The 15,180-nt window shown below is 41.4% G+C and overlaps 1 protein-coding gene across 2 annotated transcripts in view; it reads right to left on the bottom strand.

The window, feature by feature from the left end:
- Window positions 1-15,180, bottom strand: part of DOCK5 (dedicator of cytokinesis 5) — a 211,725-nt gene that overhangs the window by 7,555 nt on the left and 188,990 nt on the right. Inside the window, exons 43-49 of one of the 2 annotated variants that reach the window (XM_041766772.1) lie at window positions 14,700-14,784; window positions 14,179-14,265; window positions 11,973-12,149; window positions 7,688-7,771; window positions 6,788-6,925; window positions 4,754-4,920; window positions 3,041-4,119 (exon numbers count right to left, since the gene is read on the bottom strand). In XM_041766772.1, the coding sequence (XP_041622706.1) occupies window positions 4,113-4,119; window positions 4,754-4,920; window positions 6,788-6,925; window positions 7,688-7,771; window positions 11,973-12,149; window positions 14,179-14,265; window positions 14,700-14,784 (745 nt within the window). In that variant the 3' untranslated portion in view covers window positions 3,041-4,112. Of the gene's footprint in view, window positions 1-3,040; window positions 4,120-4,753; window positions 4,921-6,787; window positions 6,926-7,687; window positions 7,772-11,972; window positions 12,150-14,178; window positions 14,266-14,699; window positions 14,785-15,180 lie in introns of those variants that run through there. The other variant, XM_041766771.1, reaches the window with a different exon arrangement.

Below are 15,180 nucleotides of genomic sequence, written 5' to 3'. Positions count from 1 at the left end.
GATGCTCAATCACTGAGTCACCCAGGCATCCTTCCAACTGCCAATTAAACATGTACACAAATGAGACCACCAAAGTATGAAAGGAAAACATCTCTGAACATTCATCTTATCCCAGAAAGAGAAAGTCTTACTAAATTTATAGGCAAAGACAGAGTTCATACAGTAAAAGACACATAAGTAGCTTCAGGCTACTTGGGTAACAGCATATGTCCCAGAGATGGCCAGCCTGTGTTCAAATCCTACCTATGCTTACTTCTTGGGTGATCTTTTCATACCTCAGTTTCCTTATCTATGAAATGGGAACAGTAATAGTACCTACCTCATATGCTTAGAACAAGTGCCTAGCATTGATGCATGCTCCCAAAATGCTTTTATTATAGTGATAGATTTTCAAACACCATAGTGAAACCTGTTTCATTCAAGAATCATGATTAGGTGCTAGACAGAGAGAGGAAGAGTTTGATGAGAAACAGGATAGTCTCACAATATTTCCCCATAAATTACTTATTATCTACAAAGGAAGAAACAGTAACTATCACAGAAAAGAAAATGGACAAAACCTCAACAACATACACCATCAGTTAACACACTAATGGGGAACAAATGAACATAATGCACTTCTGGATATGATACTTTAAAAGGACATAACGTGACCCAAAAGTCTACAACTTGAATCCTAAGCACACAGAAACATTAGACAAGCACAAATGAAGGTGAATCCTATGAAATGACTGGCCTGTAATCTTCAAAAATGTCAATATGATGAAAGACAAGATTGTCTTTCATCTTTTTCGAAAAGCCAAACTACTTGAGATTAAAGAATAAAGAGGCGTGGCGAAACACGCAACTTCTGGTATGGGATCCAGTCAGGATCACATGCTATGTATAAAAATCATAGTGGGGCAACCAACAAAACTGGGATAAGGGTTAGAGCTTACAGCCTTGTATCGATGCCAAATTTCCTGAACATCCAGACTGTACCGGGGTGTGCGGTTATATAAGACAATGTGTTTGCTCTTATTGCATGAAGCATGCAGCCTACTCTCGAATGGTGGAGTGGGGCTGGTGAGGGAGAGACAAAGAGAGAGGGAATGACTGTAGCAAAATGTAAAATGGAGGAAAATTAAAAAAGATATTACACCTTTATGATGGGTGTTGCTTAGAGCTTCTGAATGGGTATTTAATAAGCCCTGGCTTGACTAAAAATTGATAGATTTTTACTCCATGAAAATAGAAAGCTTGGAGGGATGAATAGGCAGAGGGCAGAGGATCTTCAGGGCAGTGAAATTATTCCATATGATACTACAATGGTGAATACTTGTCATTATACATTTGTCAAACCCACAGAACTACAACACCAAGACGAAACTTCTAATGTGAACTATGGACTCCGGGTGACTACAATGTGCTAATGTTGCTTCATTGGTAGTAATGAATGTACTGCTCTGCTGTACATTCTTAATCTTGCTATGAAATTAGAACCACTTAAAAAAAAAGCCCATAACACACACACAAACAAAAGCTGTGGTATGAAATAAAATAATACAAAAACAGAGATGAGCTCTTAGTATTTAAGAAAAAAATAGAAGCTTTGGCAGAAAGTGTTATTAGTAAACGAAAACTATCTGCTGGACATAATTTAGATGGCAAATATCTTTAATATATAAGAAACGTTTACAAGCCAAAAAGAAAAATATGAATAGTTCAATTTTTTTTAAGTGCCAAAGGATATAAAAGGTATTTCATGAAAATGGAAACCCAAATGATTTAAAAAAAATTTTTTTTTTTTTAATTTATGATAGTCACAGAGAGAGAGAGAGGCAGAGACACAGGCAGAGGAAGAAGCAGGCTCCATGCACCGGGAGCCCGACGTGGGATTCGATCCCGGGTCTCCAGGATCGCGCCCTGGGCCAAAGGCAGGCGCCAAACCGCTGCACCACCCAGGGATCCCAACCCAAATGATTTTTAAAAGTCAGCATCACTAGTTACAAAATACTCAAAAATATTAAGACAAGATATTTGGAGGAGGCAAGGACTTTTTTATATTATGGAAAATTTCAAATGCATAAAAAAGTGAAGAGAACCTAAGAAACTCCCATGTGTATGTCAGTGTCAGTAAGGACAACTCAGTCAATCTGCTTTCTTACAGACATTAAGCCACATTCCATGCCCCTCACTGGATCATGTGGAGGCGATTATTAGATACCATATCATCTCATCTCTAAATATTTCAGAGTATACCTCAGTAAGGCAAGGACTCACTTCATAACTACACTCCCATGATTGGTCCCACAAAAGGAGTAATTCATTTCATCGAACATCCAATGCTCACATTTCCTGACTGTCTCACAGACTTTCTCTTGAAGTGGCTTGTTTGAATCAAGATCCAACCAGGATTCACTCACTGTATTTGATTGATAGGCTGCTTCAATCATTTGAAGCTTTTAATATGCATGTTTGCCCTTCCTGCAAAGTGTGTTTGTCTTGTCTCTGTTGAAGGTAAAGGGAGAGAGTTTCAGGAGAGTCTGAGTAAGGCTTAGCCCCTGGAGTCACATGGGAAATGCTCATAGATGGCAGTTTCTTTTTTTTATTTCAAATTAGTCTTTCCTTTTTTATTATTTTTTAAAAGACTACAAATATGGGTTTTAATTTTTTGGTATTTTTCTTCTCTTTCTTTTGAGAGTGAGAGAGTGTGTGTGAAGGGTGGGAGGAGCAGAGAGAGAATCTTAAGCAGGCTCCACTCTCAGCGCAGATCTCAATGTGGGGCTCACTCTCACAACCCAGAGAACAGAACCTGAGCTAAAATCAAGAGTTGGATGCTTAACTGACTGAGCCACCCAGGTCCCTCTTTGGTATTTTTCAATTGTTAATATATGAAAGGGAAAGCCACTCACTATTATTTATCTTAAATCTGCACTGATTAAAGAAATACCATAGAGCCCAACTCCAAAAAAGACTCTAATTATTCTTAATTTTTTCAAAATATTTTATTTTTTTAAGTAGGGAGATCAAAGAAATGGGAAAAAAGTCTGCAAATAGACTAAGAACATATAGGAATTTGATTTTGTAATAAAGTTGACATTTCAAATCAGTAGAGAAAAAATGGTTTGTTCACTAATGTTACAGGGAAAACAGTGATCGTGTGGCAAAAAAAAAGTTGACCTCTGGGCAGCTTGGGGTGGCTTAGCGGTTTAGCGCCCCCTTCAGCCCGGGCATTATCCTGGAGACCTGGGATCTAGTCCTGTGTTGGGCTTCCTGCATGGAGCCTGCTTCTTGCTCTGCCTGTGTCTCTGCCTCTCTCTGTCTCTCATGAATAAATACATAAAATTAAAAAAAAAAAAAAAGTTGACCTCATACTTCACACTTTATACTTGAATAAATTTCAGATTTAGTGTGAATAGTGAAACTCTAAAATTAATTTTTGCTGCCTTACAGTGGAGAAGGCCTTTAATCATAATATAAAATCCAGAAGTCTTGAAATCAAACATTAATTTATTTGACGGCATTAAAAAAAAGTCAGCACAACTCAATAAAAAATGAGAAGCAAAGTCAAAAGACAAAGGAGAAACTGGAAGGTATATTCCAACTAATATTACAGACGAAGAGAACACAACAGAAAAATGTACCCAAAATACATGACCATATTTTGCAGAAAATAAAATACAAACAGCTAATAAAAAATGAAAAGAAGCTCAGATTCACACAAAACAAGAGAAATAAGACCAAACCAAAATGAAACCCTATGCCATGAAAATATTCTCCATGTATCAGATTGGCAAAAATTAAAAAGGCTGATAATACACAATTTGGGGCGATGGGGGTGATGGGCACCCTTGTAGGTAGCTGATAGGACTGTAAATTGGTATAATGTACTACAATTTTGAAAACTGCAACTATAAATGTTTGACAAAGCAATTCCACTTCTAGAATATTCCTCATATGGATATGCCTATATTTACAAAACAAATTATTTTTAAGAATATGCACTGTTGCATGGCTGTGATGGCAAAAGATTAAAATCAACTAAATATCCATCAATAGGCACTGGTGGAAGGTGTCCTGGTGAAGACATATCACAAGATGTCTGCAGCTTAAAGCAAAGAGGAGGCTCTTTACATCCTGAAATGGAAGGATTTTTAAGACACAGGAAGTTAAAAAAAAAAAAAAAGCAAGGTAAAGAAAGAATTATGTTTCCACTCAGATAAAAGAAAGTGTGAGGAAGAACATGTTTTTAGGTATTGCTTGTGGGTATATGAAGAGCTGCTGGGAAGGCAGCAAGAACCTGAAGCAAGACATCACTTGCCTCAGCAGGGCAGGACTGATATGGTCAAGGACTGACAGGTGATTTTTCATGACTGATCCCTTTTGTACCCTGGAATTCCATATCATGTAATTATATTACCTATTTACAAAATGAATATAAATTTTACAATTACTTTTGAAAACTGATTCAGATGAAAAATAATCAGACTCTAAATTACTCTGAAAAAAATGAATGCGACAGGATGATGGGTGATCATTATCCTATTTTTTCCTAACTAGTATCATTATGTAAACAATGATCTTCCTCACGAGGAATACTACGAGAATGATCCAGAGGCTAACAACGATATACTCTGAATTACTTCTCTTATAAGGGTGATGCATTTACATTAACCAAGGCTCCCTTTGGTGACAAAAGGCAGAGGTTTAGTACGGAGATACCCCCTCCCCGCTCCCTATTGCCCCCAGTAATTAAGAATTGAACCCTTACCCATCAGATCCTGGTCTGGAAGGAGCGTTATCGGATGAGTTAGAAGAGGTGGAAATCACAGAGGACGTCACTGAGGTGATGGACAATCTCCGCAGTGTAGATGACATGATGTAGGGTAGTACGATGGACCCTGTGCGGCTTTGCTTCCTCTCAGTCAAGCTGGGTGGCTGAAGAACAACACACAACATCTCACAGTGAGCTTAGCCTGGAGTTCAGCCCCTATGGACTCGTGCAGCCCCCATTCTGTCTGTGGCAGTGCCATTTGTTTTGGCTGGCACCCACTGCTGCCTCACTTGTTAAATACTGCAATGATTTATATTCTTAATTAGAAACACAACTAGGTTAAACCATCCTTGTTAAGACTAGAGGAAAAAAAAAATCCCCAGATTTTGCTGCCAGCCACATAAGGGAGGAAAAACCAAGCTGTTCATTGTCTAGCCCCCACCACCACCACAAGAGAAGAGCTAAACCTCGGTCTGCTTCCCCAGTTTTGCTTCTTTCAGCCACCAAGAAAATAGAATACTAGCCTAATAGAAAGTTTTATATTCAAACTGTAGACCCAATGCTCAAGAAATAAATGGTGAATCTTAAGAAGTAAAGGAAGATTGATCTACTTTCGTTAGAAATGTCTCTAGTAGGACTGATTTGCCCCAATAGGACACCCTATCAATTTTACACACAAACACTGGCCTGGATCTAATAAAAACTACTCATTAGGTGAAAGTCACAGTCCTTCTCATCTAGGAACTTGTGTAAAAGACAAATGTTCCTAGGAAAAAGCTCTTAGCTGGCAACAGGTTAGGAGGTTAGACACGACTGAACACTTGATTAAAAGCAATGATCACAAAGATACTCTGGAGAGAAAAAGGTAGGAAATATGGAAGTGTGGAAATGGGAGGCAGGAGTACACAAAAGGAAATTCAGAGCTTTGGTTCAAGGAAAGAGAATTTGAAAATCAGGGGTTCAAGAGTGAGACAGTTAGATAGTAAGGTGGACTCATATTAAAAAGAGCAGAAATAGGGTACCTGGCTGGCTCAGTTGGTTAAACATCCAAGTCTTGGTTTCAGCTCAGGTCATGACCTCAGGGTCATGAGATCAAGCCCTGTGTCAGGTTCTGCACTCAGTGGGGAGTCTGCTTCTCTTGCTGACTACCTCTCCCTCTGCCCCTCCCCCTGCTCATGCATGCATATGCATGCTCTCTCAAATAGATAAACTAATCTTAAAAAAACACAATAACCACAATGGAAAACTGAAGCTGGAGTCAAACATTCAATCAACTGTTGGAGAGAAAAGGTTATTTATTTTTTGTTAAGTAACCTTTATGCCCAACGTGGGGCTTGAACTCATGACCCCAAGATCAAGAGCTGCATGCTCTATCAACTGGGCCAGCCAAGCACCCCAGAGAGAAAAGGTGACTAAGCACATGCACCAACCCAACTTCTCAGGAAGAAGAAAACTGTCACAGGGAGAAATGAGAACTGTCTGAAGAATGATGAAATCAACTATATGCATTGTAAAATGCACTACACAATTCTTTCTTCCTTTGAAAGGTGTGAAGAATGGAAACTTTTCATCAAAATGAAAAGTAAAGACTAGGAAAAATACTAAGAATTGGGCTAGAAAGGCCAGGAATAAGCAGCATCCGGGAGCAGGAACACCCCAAGTGCTAGGAGAGTGGTTCACGAATTATGGGCCCAGACCAGCAGCATCAGCCCCACCTGGGCGTGTGTCAGAGAGGGAGACCCTCAGGCCACCATAGACCTTCTGTTAGAAACTCTGGAGATGTGGCCCAGATATATCTGTTTTCACAAGCCTTCCTGGTGGTTCAGACAGTCACTAGAGTCTGAGAACCCCCATCTAAGCACACTAACTTTAGAAGGTCACTAATAGCACCATGTCTTTTCCTCCCTGCCTCCAGTATTTTCATGCCATTCCTCTGCTCTTTTGACTCATTTGGCAGCTGAAAAACTCATCATTATCAAAACAGGTAAAAAAAGACTGAAGAAGGCAACAAGCTACTTAGACAAAGCCAACCAGTGTTATAACACCGTAGAGCTTTTCCACTTTCTCCTTGAGCTCTCGGAAACAAGATGACAACCGGTCATGTAGTGGCTTTAGCTGCTCTGTCAGCTTCTCCCCATGGATGCGGATCCCCTCCGTCAGCAGAGGCATCTAGGAAAAAGGGCACAAAAGGAAGGAAATACGGTTTAGGAAGAGGGATACTTCAGATTTGGAGATTGGGGAAGGATGAGGGTAGAGATGGGCAGGTCAACTGGTAGACACAGCATCTGCCAAATGAGAACGCTACTTCTCCGTGTAGGGTCTGGGCACTGGACACCCTTGGGTCAAGGATGCAGAGAAATACACAAAGATACAAGCAGGCCCTAAACTGGGGATGGATGGACAGTTGAGGCAAACCGACCTGGGCCTGGGGGCATGTCTGTGGCTAAGGCCCTCCTGGTTTTAAACCTTAGAGTGAAATGGATGGCTGCATTTTCTCCCACTGTTCACTGAAGTAGATAGAGGTAGAGAGAGAGAGAGAGAGAGAGAGAGAAACTGAAGCCAACATGCCTCAACTGGAAAAACAGCCCAGCAAACCAATCTGTAGACTTTAACCTCCTCTCTCAGAAGGACCCTCTCTGCACTGTACAGTCTGATGGAATGCTACTCCTGGAGTCACTTAGCCAAACAAACAGATAGGCTGTGATTCCAAAGGTAAAAAAAAAAAAAGGAAAAAAAAAAAAAAAAAAAAAAAAAAGGAAAGAAAGAAAGAAAGAAAGAAAGAAAGAAAGAAAGAAAGAAAGAAAAGCACCTCTCAAAGTGGGCTTGTGGATTTAAGCCCTAGACAAGATCTTGCCATTGTGCACGCGTGGCCCCCCATGGAGCGCAGCAGGTGGGGGGTTGCTGTTGGACACACACTCCCTTAACGCATACCTGTAATGCTATCAGACGCTTCAGCAGCTCAATCTTCTCCTGGTCTTCGGGGTGCTCCTGCAAGTACTTTTCTGTAAAAAAAGCCTAAAAGGGAAGCATATGCAAGTATTAATTAGAACACATTCCTATCTGTGTATTTGACTCTTGAGGGAGGAGGGGGGAGCCTGGATGGGTGAAAACTGTCTTCTCTTCTAGCTGATAAACCTGGAACGACTATGGAAACACTCATTCCTCTCCTGGGATGACCTTGATGCCGTAGCGGACAATTCTAAGGGTATGTGCTATTTTGTGATCTTTTTGGAATCATGCAATGCCTAATCACAGTACCTTCTCAACAATCACCAGACACACACAAGTGCACTAACCAAATAATTATCAGCAGAGCAGAATGGCATTTCTTAAAATAACTTTCCCAAAGGACAAAGGCAAATGACAATATCTAAAGGTTATTCGTTAGATCAAGTGCACAGATATTATAAAGGAAAAAGAAAATAATAGGCTGGAGATGGCTGATAGTTTTGCTCCTCTACCATCTGATATAGGCTGTATCACATTTTCTTCCTATATTAAGTGAATATGAATAGCCACACTTTCTATTTGTCTATCCAAAAGACTTTTTGAGGGCAGCCCGGGTAGCTCAGCGGTTTAGCGCCGCCTTCAGCCCAGGGCCTGATCCTGGAGACCCGGGATCGAGTCCTACGTCGGGCTCCCTGCATGGAGCCTGCTTCTCCCTCTGCCTGTGTCTCTGTCTCTCTCATGAACGAATAAACAAATTAAATTTTTTAAAAAAGCCTCTCTCTCTCTCTCTCTCTCTCTCTCTCTTTCTGTGTGTATCAAAAAACGACTTTCTGAGGACATGAGATATAGATGTGAAATGTTTTATGAATATATTTTTTAAAGATATATTTATTTGAGAGAGAGAGAGAGAGTGCACAAGCGGGGGGAAGAGGCAGAGGGAGAGGGAGAAGCAAACTCCCCGCTGAGCAGGGAGCCCCACATGGGGCTTGATCCCAGGATCCTGAGATTATGAGCTAAGCTGAAATCAGATGCTTAACCGACCAAGCTACCCAGGTGCCTGTTTTAAAAATATTAAAAGCACCTTGCGTTTAAGCTTAATATATGTGAAGACCATGTCACACATAACAAAGTTAATAAACATTCACGGGTCCCAATGGCTAAGTCTCTACAATAGTGAAATAAAACCCAAACTCAAACTATAAACATAGGTGTTATGGAACAGACCATTTTAAAGACCATTCATTAGGGAAAAAAAAATCTGTGGTGAACATTTCCAATACAGTCCTAAAAGGGAGTTATATATTTTCTCCCTGTACCATAACTATCATTTCTGAGAGTGTTTTCAAAGACCAGCCTTCAAAGTTCCCCTCACTCTTCTTTTCCAATACTTTAAAAGCCATCCCTCTGTATGAGACCCAAGGTCTTGAAACTACAGGATACAGTACCCCCCCCCCCAAATGATCAGGGATCAGCTCATTTTGTGTGGAAAAAGTATATGCAAACTCCATCTATGGGAAGATATTATGAGTTGAACTGTGGCCTCCACCTTGCCCCAATTCGTAAGTTGAAGTCCTTTTTATTTATTTGAGACAGAAAGAGAGACCATGAGGCAGAGGCAGAGGCAGAGGGAGAAGCAGACTCTGCTGAGCAGGGAGCCCGACCCGGGGCTAGTTTCCAGGACCCTGAGATCATGACCTGAGCCAAAGGGAGCTGCTTAACTGACTGAGCCACCCATGTGCCCCTGATTGAATATATTTGCTGTCCTTATAAAAAGGGGACATTTGGACACGGTGAACATATTGTGAAGAGGCACAAGGACAACATGGTCATCTATAAACAAAGAATATTCACCGCAGGGTGCCAGCAACCCCTCAGAAACTAGGAGAGAGGTGGGGACCAGATTCTTCCTCATAGCCCTCAGAGGGAATCAATCCTACTGACACCTGGATTTTAAGACTACTGGGCTCCAGAACTGTAAGGCAATATATTTCTATTGTTTTCAACCAACCTGTTTGTGCCTTTGTTCTGGCAGCCCCAGCAAACTAACACAACAAGGAATATAAATAAATGCAGGTCAAGTATCACAGACAGGAAGCAAGCGAGCACATCCGAGAGCACTCTTTCTAGCCAGATTCATATTTAAAGAGAAATTAATGAAAAAGTAGTATTGCTTAAACCTTCATCCACCCTTACCTTCCAAAGACAAGCAGCTTAAATCTTCAAAAGTTAAAAAAAATTTTTTTGATAGAATTTGATAGAAGATAAAATGCACTGAAACTCCCCAAACATCGGGTTGAGTCAAATGTTGGAGCAGAGTGCTCTGAAATTATTTTTTTTTTTAGGAGAGTCCTGCCTCGCAACAGAGAGGGGCTGATGAATTACAGTAAACAGATCCTGCATTCCTAAAACTCAGGTAGTGATTAATGGGCTGCTTTAAGATAGGTCATTCGTATAGGTAGGCGATGACGGACTCCCCAATTAATTGCAATGGGGGTCACTGATGATCAATGAGTTTACCTTTTTCTTATGTTTAGAAATGCACAACTCATACATATTAATTAAAAGTACAAACTAAGTATTTTAAGCTAAAGATCTGAAATTTATGTTTACCTGCCCTACTTCCCCTTTTTAAAAAACTTCAATGAGAAGCCAATGACATTGGAAAAACCTTCCTATGAAATTATATCCTATTCAGATATTGGCACATATGAATTTGAGTTGAGGGGGATTATATAAACAAACAAAAGAATACTTGGAAAAACACAGTTGGCCTAGCTTATACGAAAAAACATACCAACATCATTAAGGTATAACAAAGTATTGTATTCTGGATCCTGGTTTTACGTTGAATTTCGTTATTACAGGGGAGATTGGTATTGACACCTAGCATGGGCACACTAGAATCGGCCTCTGGTGTGGAGTCTTTCCCAGCTGCTGAGGGTCATAGGCCTGAAGAAGGTTCAAAGTTTGATGGGAAAGGAGAAGAAAGATGGTTATAGCAGTCACAGAGCACTAGCAGCTCTACTACTCAGGAAGGACATTCAGAGCTCATTTGGCTCTGAGCGGACAGGAGGGAGGAAGAAAACCAACCCTCATCAGGGCTCAACCATATGGCAACTGCTCTGTGATGTTCCTTACACACAAGATGCCTTCCTCAGCTACCAGCCACTCCCAAGCATTACTTATTTACCTTACTTTTTTCAGTTATGAAGTTTGGGGCTCAGAGAGGTGAAGTATTTCAGCCAGACCCACAGGGGCCAATGGCAAGCCAGGATAGGGTCCCAGGAGTGGCTGATTCTAATGCCCTGGTCTTCTCAGGACTTGTGTACAAATGCAAATAAGAAAATTGGCCCATTTAAAGTCTCCTCGCCCTTCTCTCGTCCACCTTCTCTGCTTTCTGTTCACTCTCCAGACTATGCCACAGGGGTGCAGCAGTCAAATATTTATTTATATTTAGGAAGAGGACTCCCAAATTACTTAGCCACTGAAAACAACTGAACAATTAAAAATCTTGCCTCAATTAATTAATCTTAGCTGAATTTTACCTATTGAATCCATTACCTCTTTTTTTTTTACCTCTTTATTTTTTTAAATTATTTTTAAAGATTTTGAGAGGCAGAGAGAGAAAGAGCAAGAGAGAGAACATGAGCAGGGGGTGGGGCAGAGGGAGAGGGAGAAGCAGACTCCCCACTGAGCAGGGAGCCTGAAATTGGGGTTGATCCCAGGACCCCAGGATCATGACCTGAGCTGAAGGCAGATACCTTACTGACTGAGCCACCTGGGCACTCCAATTACCTCCATTTTAAATGGTGCTACATCCAAACCCTATGCAATGGATTCACATCTGGTGAGCACTCTTTTCTTGTTTTTCCAGAATAAGACACAACACTTAGTTGAACTAATTTAAGGGTCCAGCCGGGTCCAGCATTTGTCCATATAGCCTACGGCACACCAAGTTGGGGTGGGCATTCCCAGCCTAGCTCTGCCTTTCTCTCTCTGCTTCTCCACTTCCAGAGTACCCTTACAGAGGAGTCCACCTGTAAACTTTCTAACTCTCAGGGCCGAGAGGGGTTGGGAGAGGGAATAGCAGGTAAATCAAGCAGACATGGTATATTAGATTGGTGTGAGGTCAGGGACAGGCTTTTCATTAGTTTCACTTGCCCACTTGTAAAGATGGCAGAGTGAAAAATCTCTCAGAGAAGCTTTAATAAACTAACTGACCAGCTGCATGGTGCCACTGAGAGGCATGGAGATGCACGGGATTCACCTTTTCGTAGTTCGAGTAGCCCCCCATGACAGCTGGGTCTACGATGCCACTGAGCAGCATGGAGAGAGGATGCACAGAGAGGGATCGGTCCCAGGCATGCTGCTGCACACAGTTGCTGATCTTCTCATTGGTGAGTTCCATGGTTTCAATGGCATTCTCCAGGGGACTGATTTCCTCCTGTGACAGAGGACAAGGGAGAGGAAGAGCATTTTGTGAGCTCACAGCAAAGACAGAAAAGAAGTCCTCAGTGTGCCTTTTAAAAGGTATAAAATCGGGTAGCCCTGGTGGTGCAGCGGTTTAGCGCCGCCTGCAGCCCAGGGAGTGATCCTGGAGTCCTGGGATCGAGTCCTGCGTTGGGCTCCCTGCATGGAGCCTGCTTCTCTCTGTGTGTCTCTCATGAATAAATAAAATCTTAAAAAAAATAAAAAATAAAAGGTATAAAATCCTCACCAAGCAATAGAAGAGTGAGGTTTTGCTTGTCAAGGTTGTTTATTTGGATACCACACTTAATTGGAAATGGTTTTGCTAAGTTGCCAAGTAAGCTACTTAAAGTCTCCTTGGGAAGTACAAGAGTGACCTAAAAATTAGAGCAATAGCAGTGATTATTTCTTGGTGCAAAGTGTCCACAGGAATTTTGGGGGAAAAAAATTGGAGCCATAATAATGATTGATTTTTAGGCAGAGCTTTCTCAGAGATTTTTGAGAAGATCGATGACAACAAAGTAATGGGTTATCTGATCCAAGATACTTCTGCAGCACCAAAATGTTCCCTGGCAAGAGGCTTGATGTTTCTTGCCTGAGAAAAGGGAAATGATATTAGAAGCCATACACTCAAACCATACATAAGTCACCTTAGTATGGTTCCGTGGTTAAAAGAAGTCAGAAATCATGGGATGTGTTAGGATATTCAAGTTGAATTTTGGATGAATGTGAAATGAGATTCAGTAAAGATTCAGAAGGGCAACCTCTGTAGAAATGTCTTCAAAGCCAGGTTTCAAGAAAAATCACCTTCTTCATTTTCCCCATTGAAAGCCATCATGACTGTCTACTACAGCCTTGATTCCAAAAGTCTCTATCCAAAAATCCTATTCTTACTGGAAAAATAATAATTTATTACTAGTGGTATGGAACATATCAAATTTCAGTTCAGATTTGTTCAAGATGTATTTCTTGAAAGTGTATCACATGTCAAGTACTGCGCTGTGCTCCACAGTTACAGCAGTGGCTAAAATCTAATTCATGGCTGAGAGGAGCCTATGGTTTTATAATGGGGTCTCAAGACATGTAAGCATGGGAGTAACTTGTTAGAAGTAAGTCCAGGTTGCAAAAGGGCACAGGGAAAAGGCATCTAACCCACTTGGGAATTTCAGAGGTGCCTTCCAGGTGAAGCTCGTACCTAAAATGAATTTTGATGGGAGGTAGTTAGGTTCAGAAGTAGCATTCTGGGCAAAGAAAAATGCCCCCACTGTTATGGAGGGTTGAAATAACATGGAATGAGTTTAGTTCCAGAAGATTCCAAAGGAAATCTCAGGCAGAGCTGAGTCACGAAGCCTCTGCATGTGTGTGCTAAGGAACAGGGGCTTTATGCTCTAGGCACTGGGGAGCCATAGCAAGGTTATAAAATAGTCGGCTCTCCACTGTGGAACTCACACTCAGAGGCAGTGAGGAAAACAGGCCTGTGAAGGCCAAGGCAGGAGGCCAACGAGGGGGCTTTTTCCCTGGCATCCATCAGAGATGAATGAGAGACTAAAACAGGGTATGACAGTAGTAGAGCTGGAAATAAAGAAAATAGACTTAATGAATCTTAAAAAGGTAAAGGGGGAAATTTTGGGGGATGATGGAGAAGGAAGAGTCTGGGATGACTGGTGATGTGATTAGCCACGAATGAAAGAAGAGGAAACATTCTGGGAGAGAATGTGATTGACGGCAAACTCAAAGGAGACATTCCGAAAATGGTTTGGTGCACTGGCAGGATCATGAGGAGACAAGACTCATTTGCTCATAAAAGAGTCATTCACTGTGAGTAACCTTTAGGGTTGGCCTTGTAACATCAGTTGTACAAAGGAGTTCTATTATACAAGCACGCCTTTTATTTCTCTTTTGGAAAACAAAGTTGGCCAGAGGAGGCTAGAAGGGGACTTAACAAAGGCTCTTATTATATTTGGAGATACAAAGAATTTTCTGAGTTCCACTTTCAGATGACTCACCGTTGAAATTTGTTTGACTTCAAACCACTTGAGAATCCCAGGAAAGGTATACGCGGTTGTATATGTGGTCCTTTCAATCCACATGGTCTGGTGGAAGGAAAGGAAATAGGAAATGTCATTTCCTGGGTAAAAGAGCAACACTCCCTGGTTGAGGTCAGTGAGATTCTAGTCACAAATGCTTCCTTAGTGAATGGGCCATATTTTGAGGATTCTGGAGGTTTAAAACTACCAGGGATCATCTACTTGGGCCCTCTGACCCTCCAGAGGGGAAATGTGAGGTCCAGAGAAGTGTGACTTGCTCATACTGGCAGCAGCATTGGAGCCCGATGGTAGAGCCCAGTTTTGGGGTGGGTTCCAGTCTAGAGTTTTCCACTGGGATGGCCTGATGTCTAAGTAGTAAGCACGTAGCACCTCTATCCCCAGGGCTGCCATCGTTTCTGTTGTCTGCATTGGTTAGGTGGAAAGCCTTCATTTGGATGTCAACTTTACGTTGTTTTAGAGGGCAAACAGGGTGGACTCACAGCAAATTCATTGTCTGGATCCTTTTCTCCTTTCCGGAATGGCCTGGAATATCTGAATTGCTGCACTTCATTGGCTCTGTAGTAGCTGGAGAAAGACATGGCCACAATGCTGTAGTTTCTCTTAGAACAAGCAGTCCTTGCTCAGACTTCAGTAAAACCTAGGCCGCATCTTACACAGACCAAGTGTTATCCACTAAGCAATCTCAAAACAGTCTCCCTAGTGAAGGCTGGAGGAGATGCACAATTTGATCTTATTTTTATTAATCTTAATTTTATTATTTATGAATCCATTCCAGTTTACCATTTAAAAAGGTACATGTATTTATATCCATGTTTGTGTTTTCATTTGTATGTTTCTATCACAATTCTACTAGCATTTTATCTTCTCAGGAAAAAGCATGAGGCCTTTGATCACTGGGGACCCCACCAGGCAAGGTGAGTTCAGCCCACTTCTCAGAGCGCTTCTGAGTAGAAATAAAAC

This window comes from Vulpes lagopus, chromosome 8 (assembly GCF_018345385.1).
Source record: "Vulpes lagopus strain Blue_001 chromosome 8, ASM1834538v1, whole genome shotgun sequence".
Taxonomy (NCBI): Eukaryota; Metazoa; Chordata; class Mammalia; order Carnivora; family Canidae; genus Vulpes; species Vulpes lagopus.
Note: the sequence above shows the minus strand (reverse complement) of the source record. Positions and strands in the feature narration are given on the sequence as shown.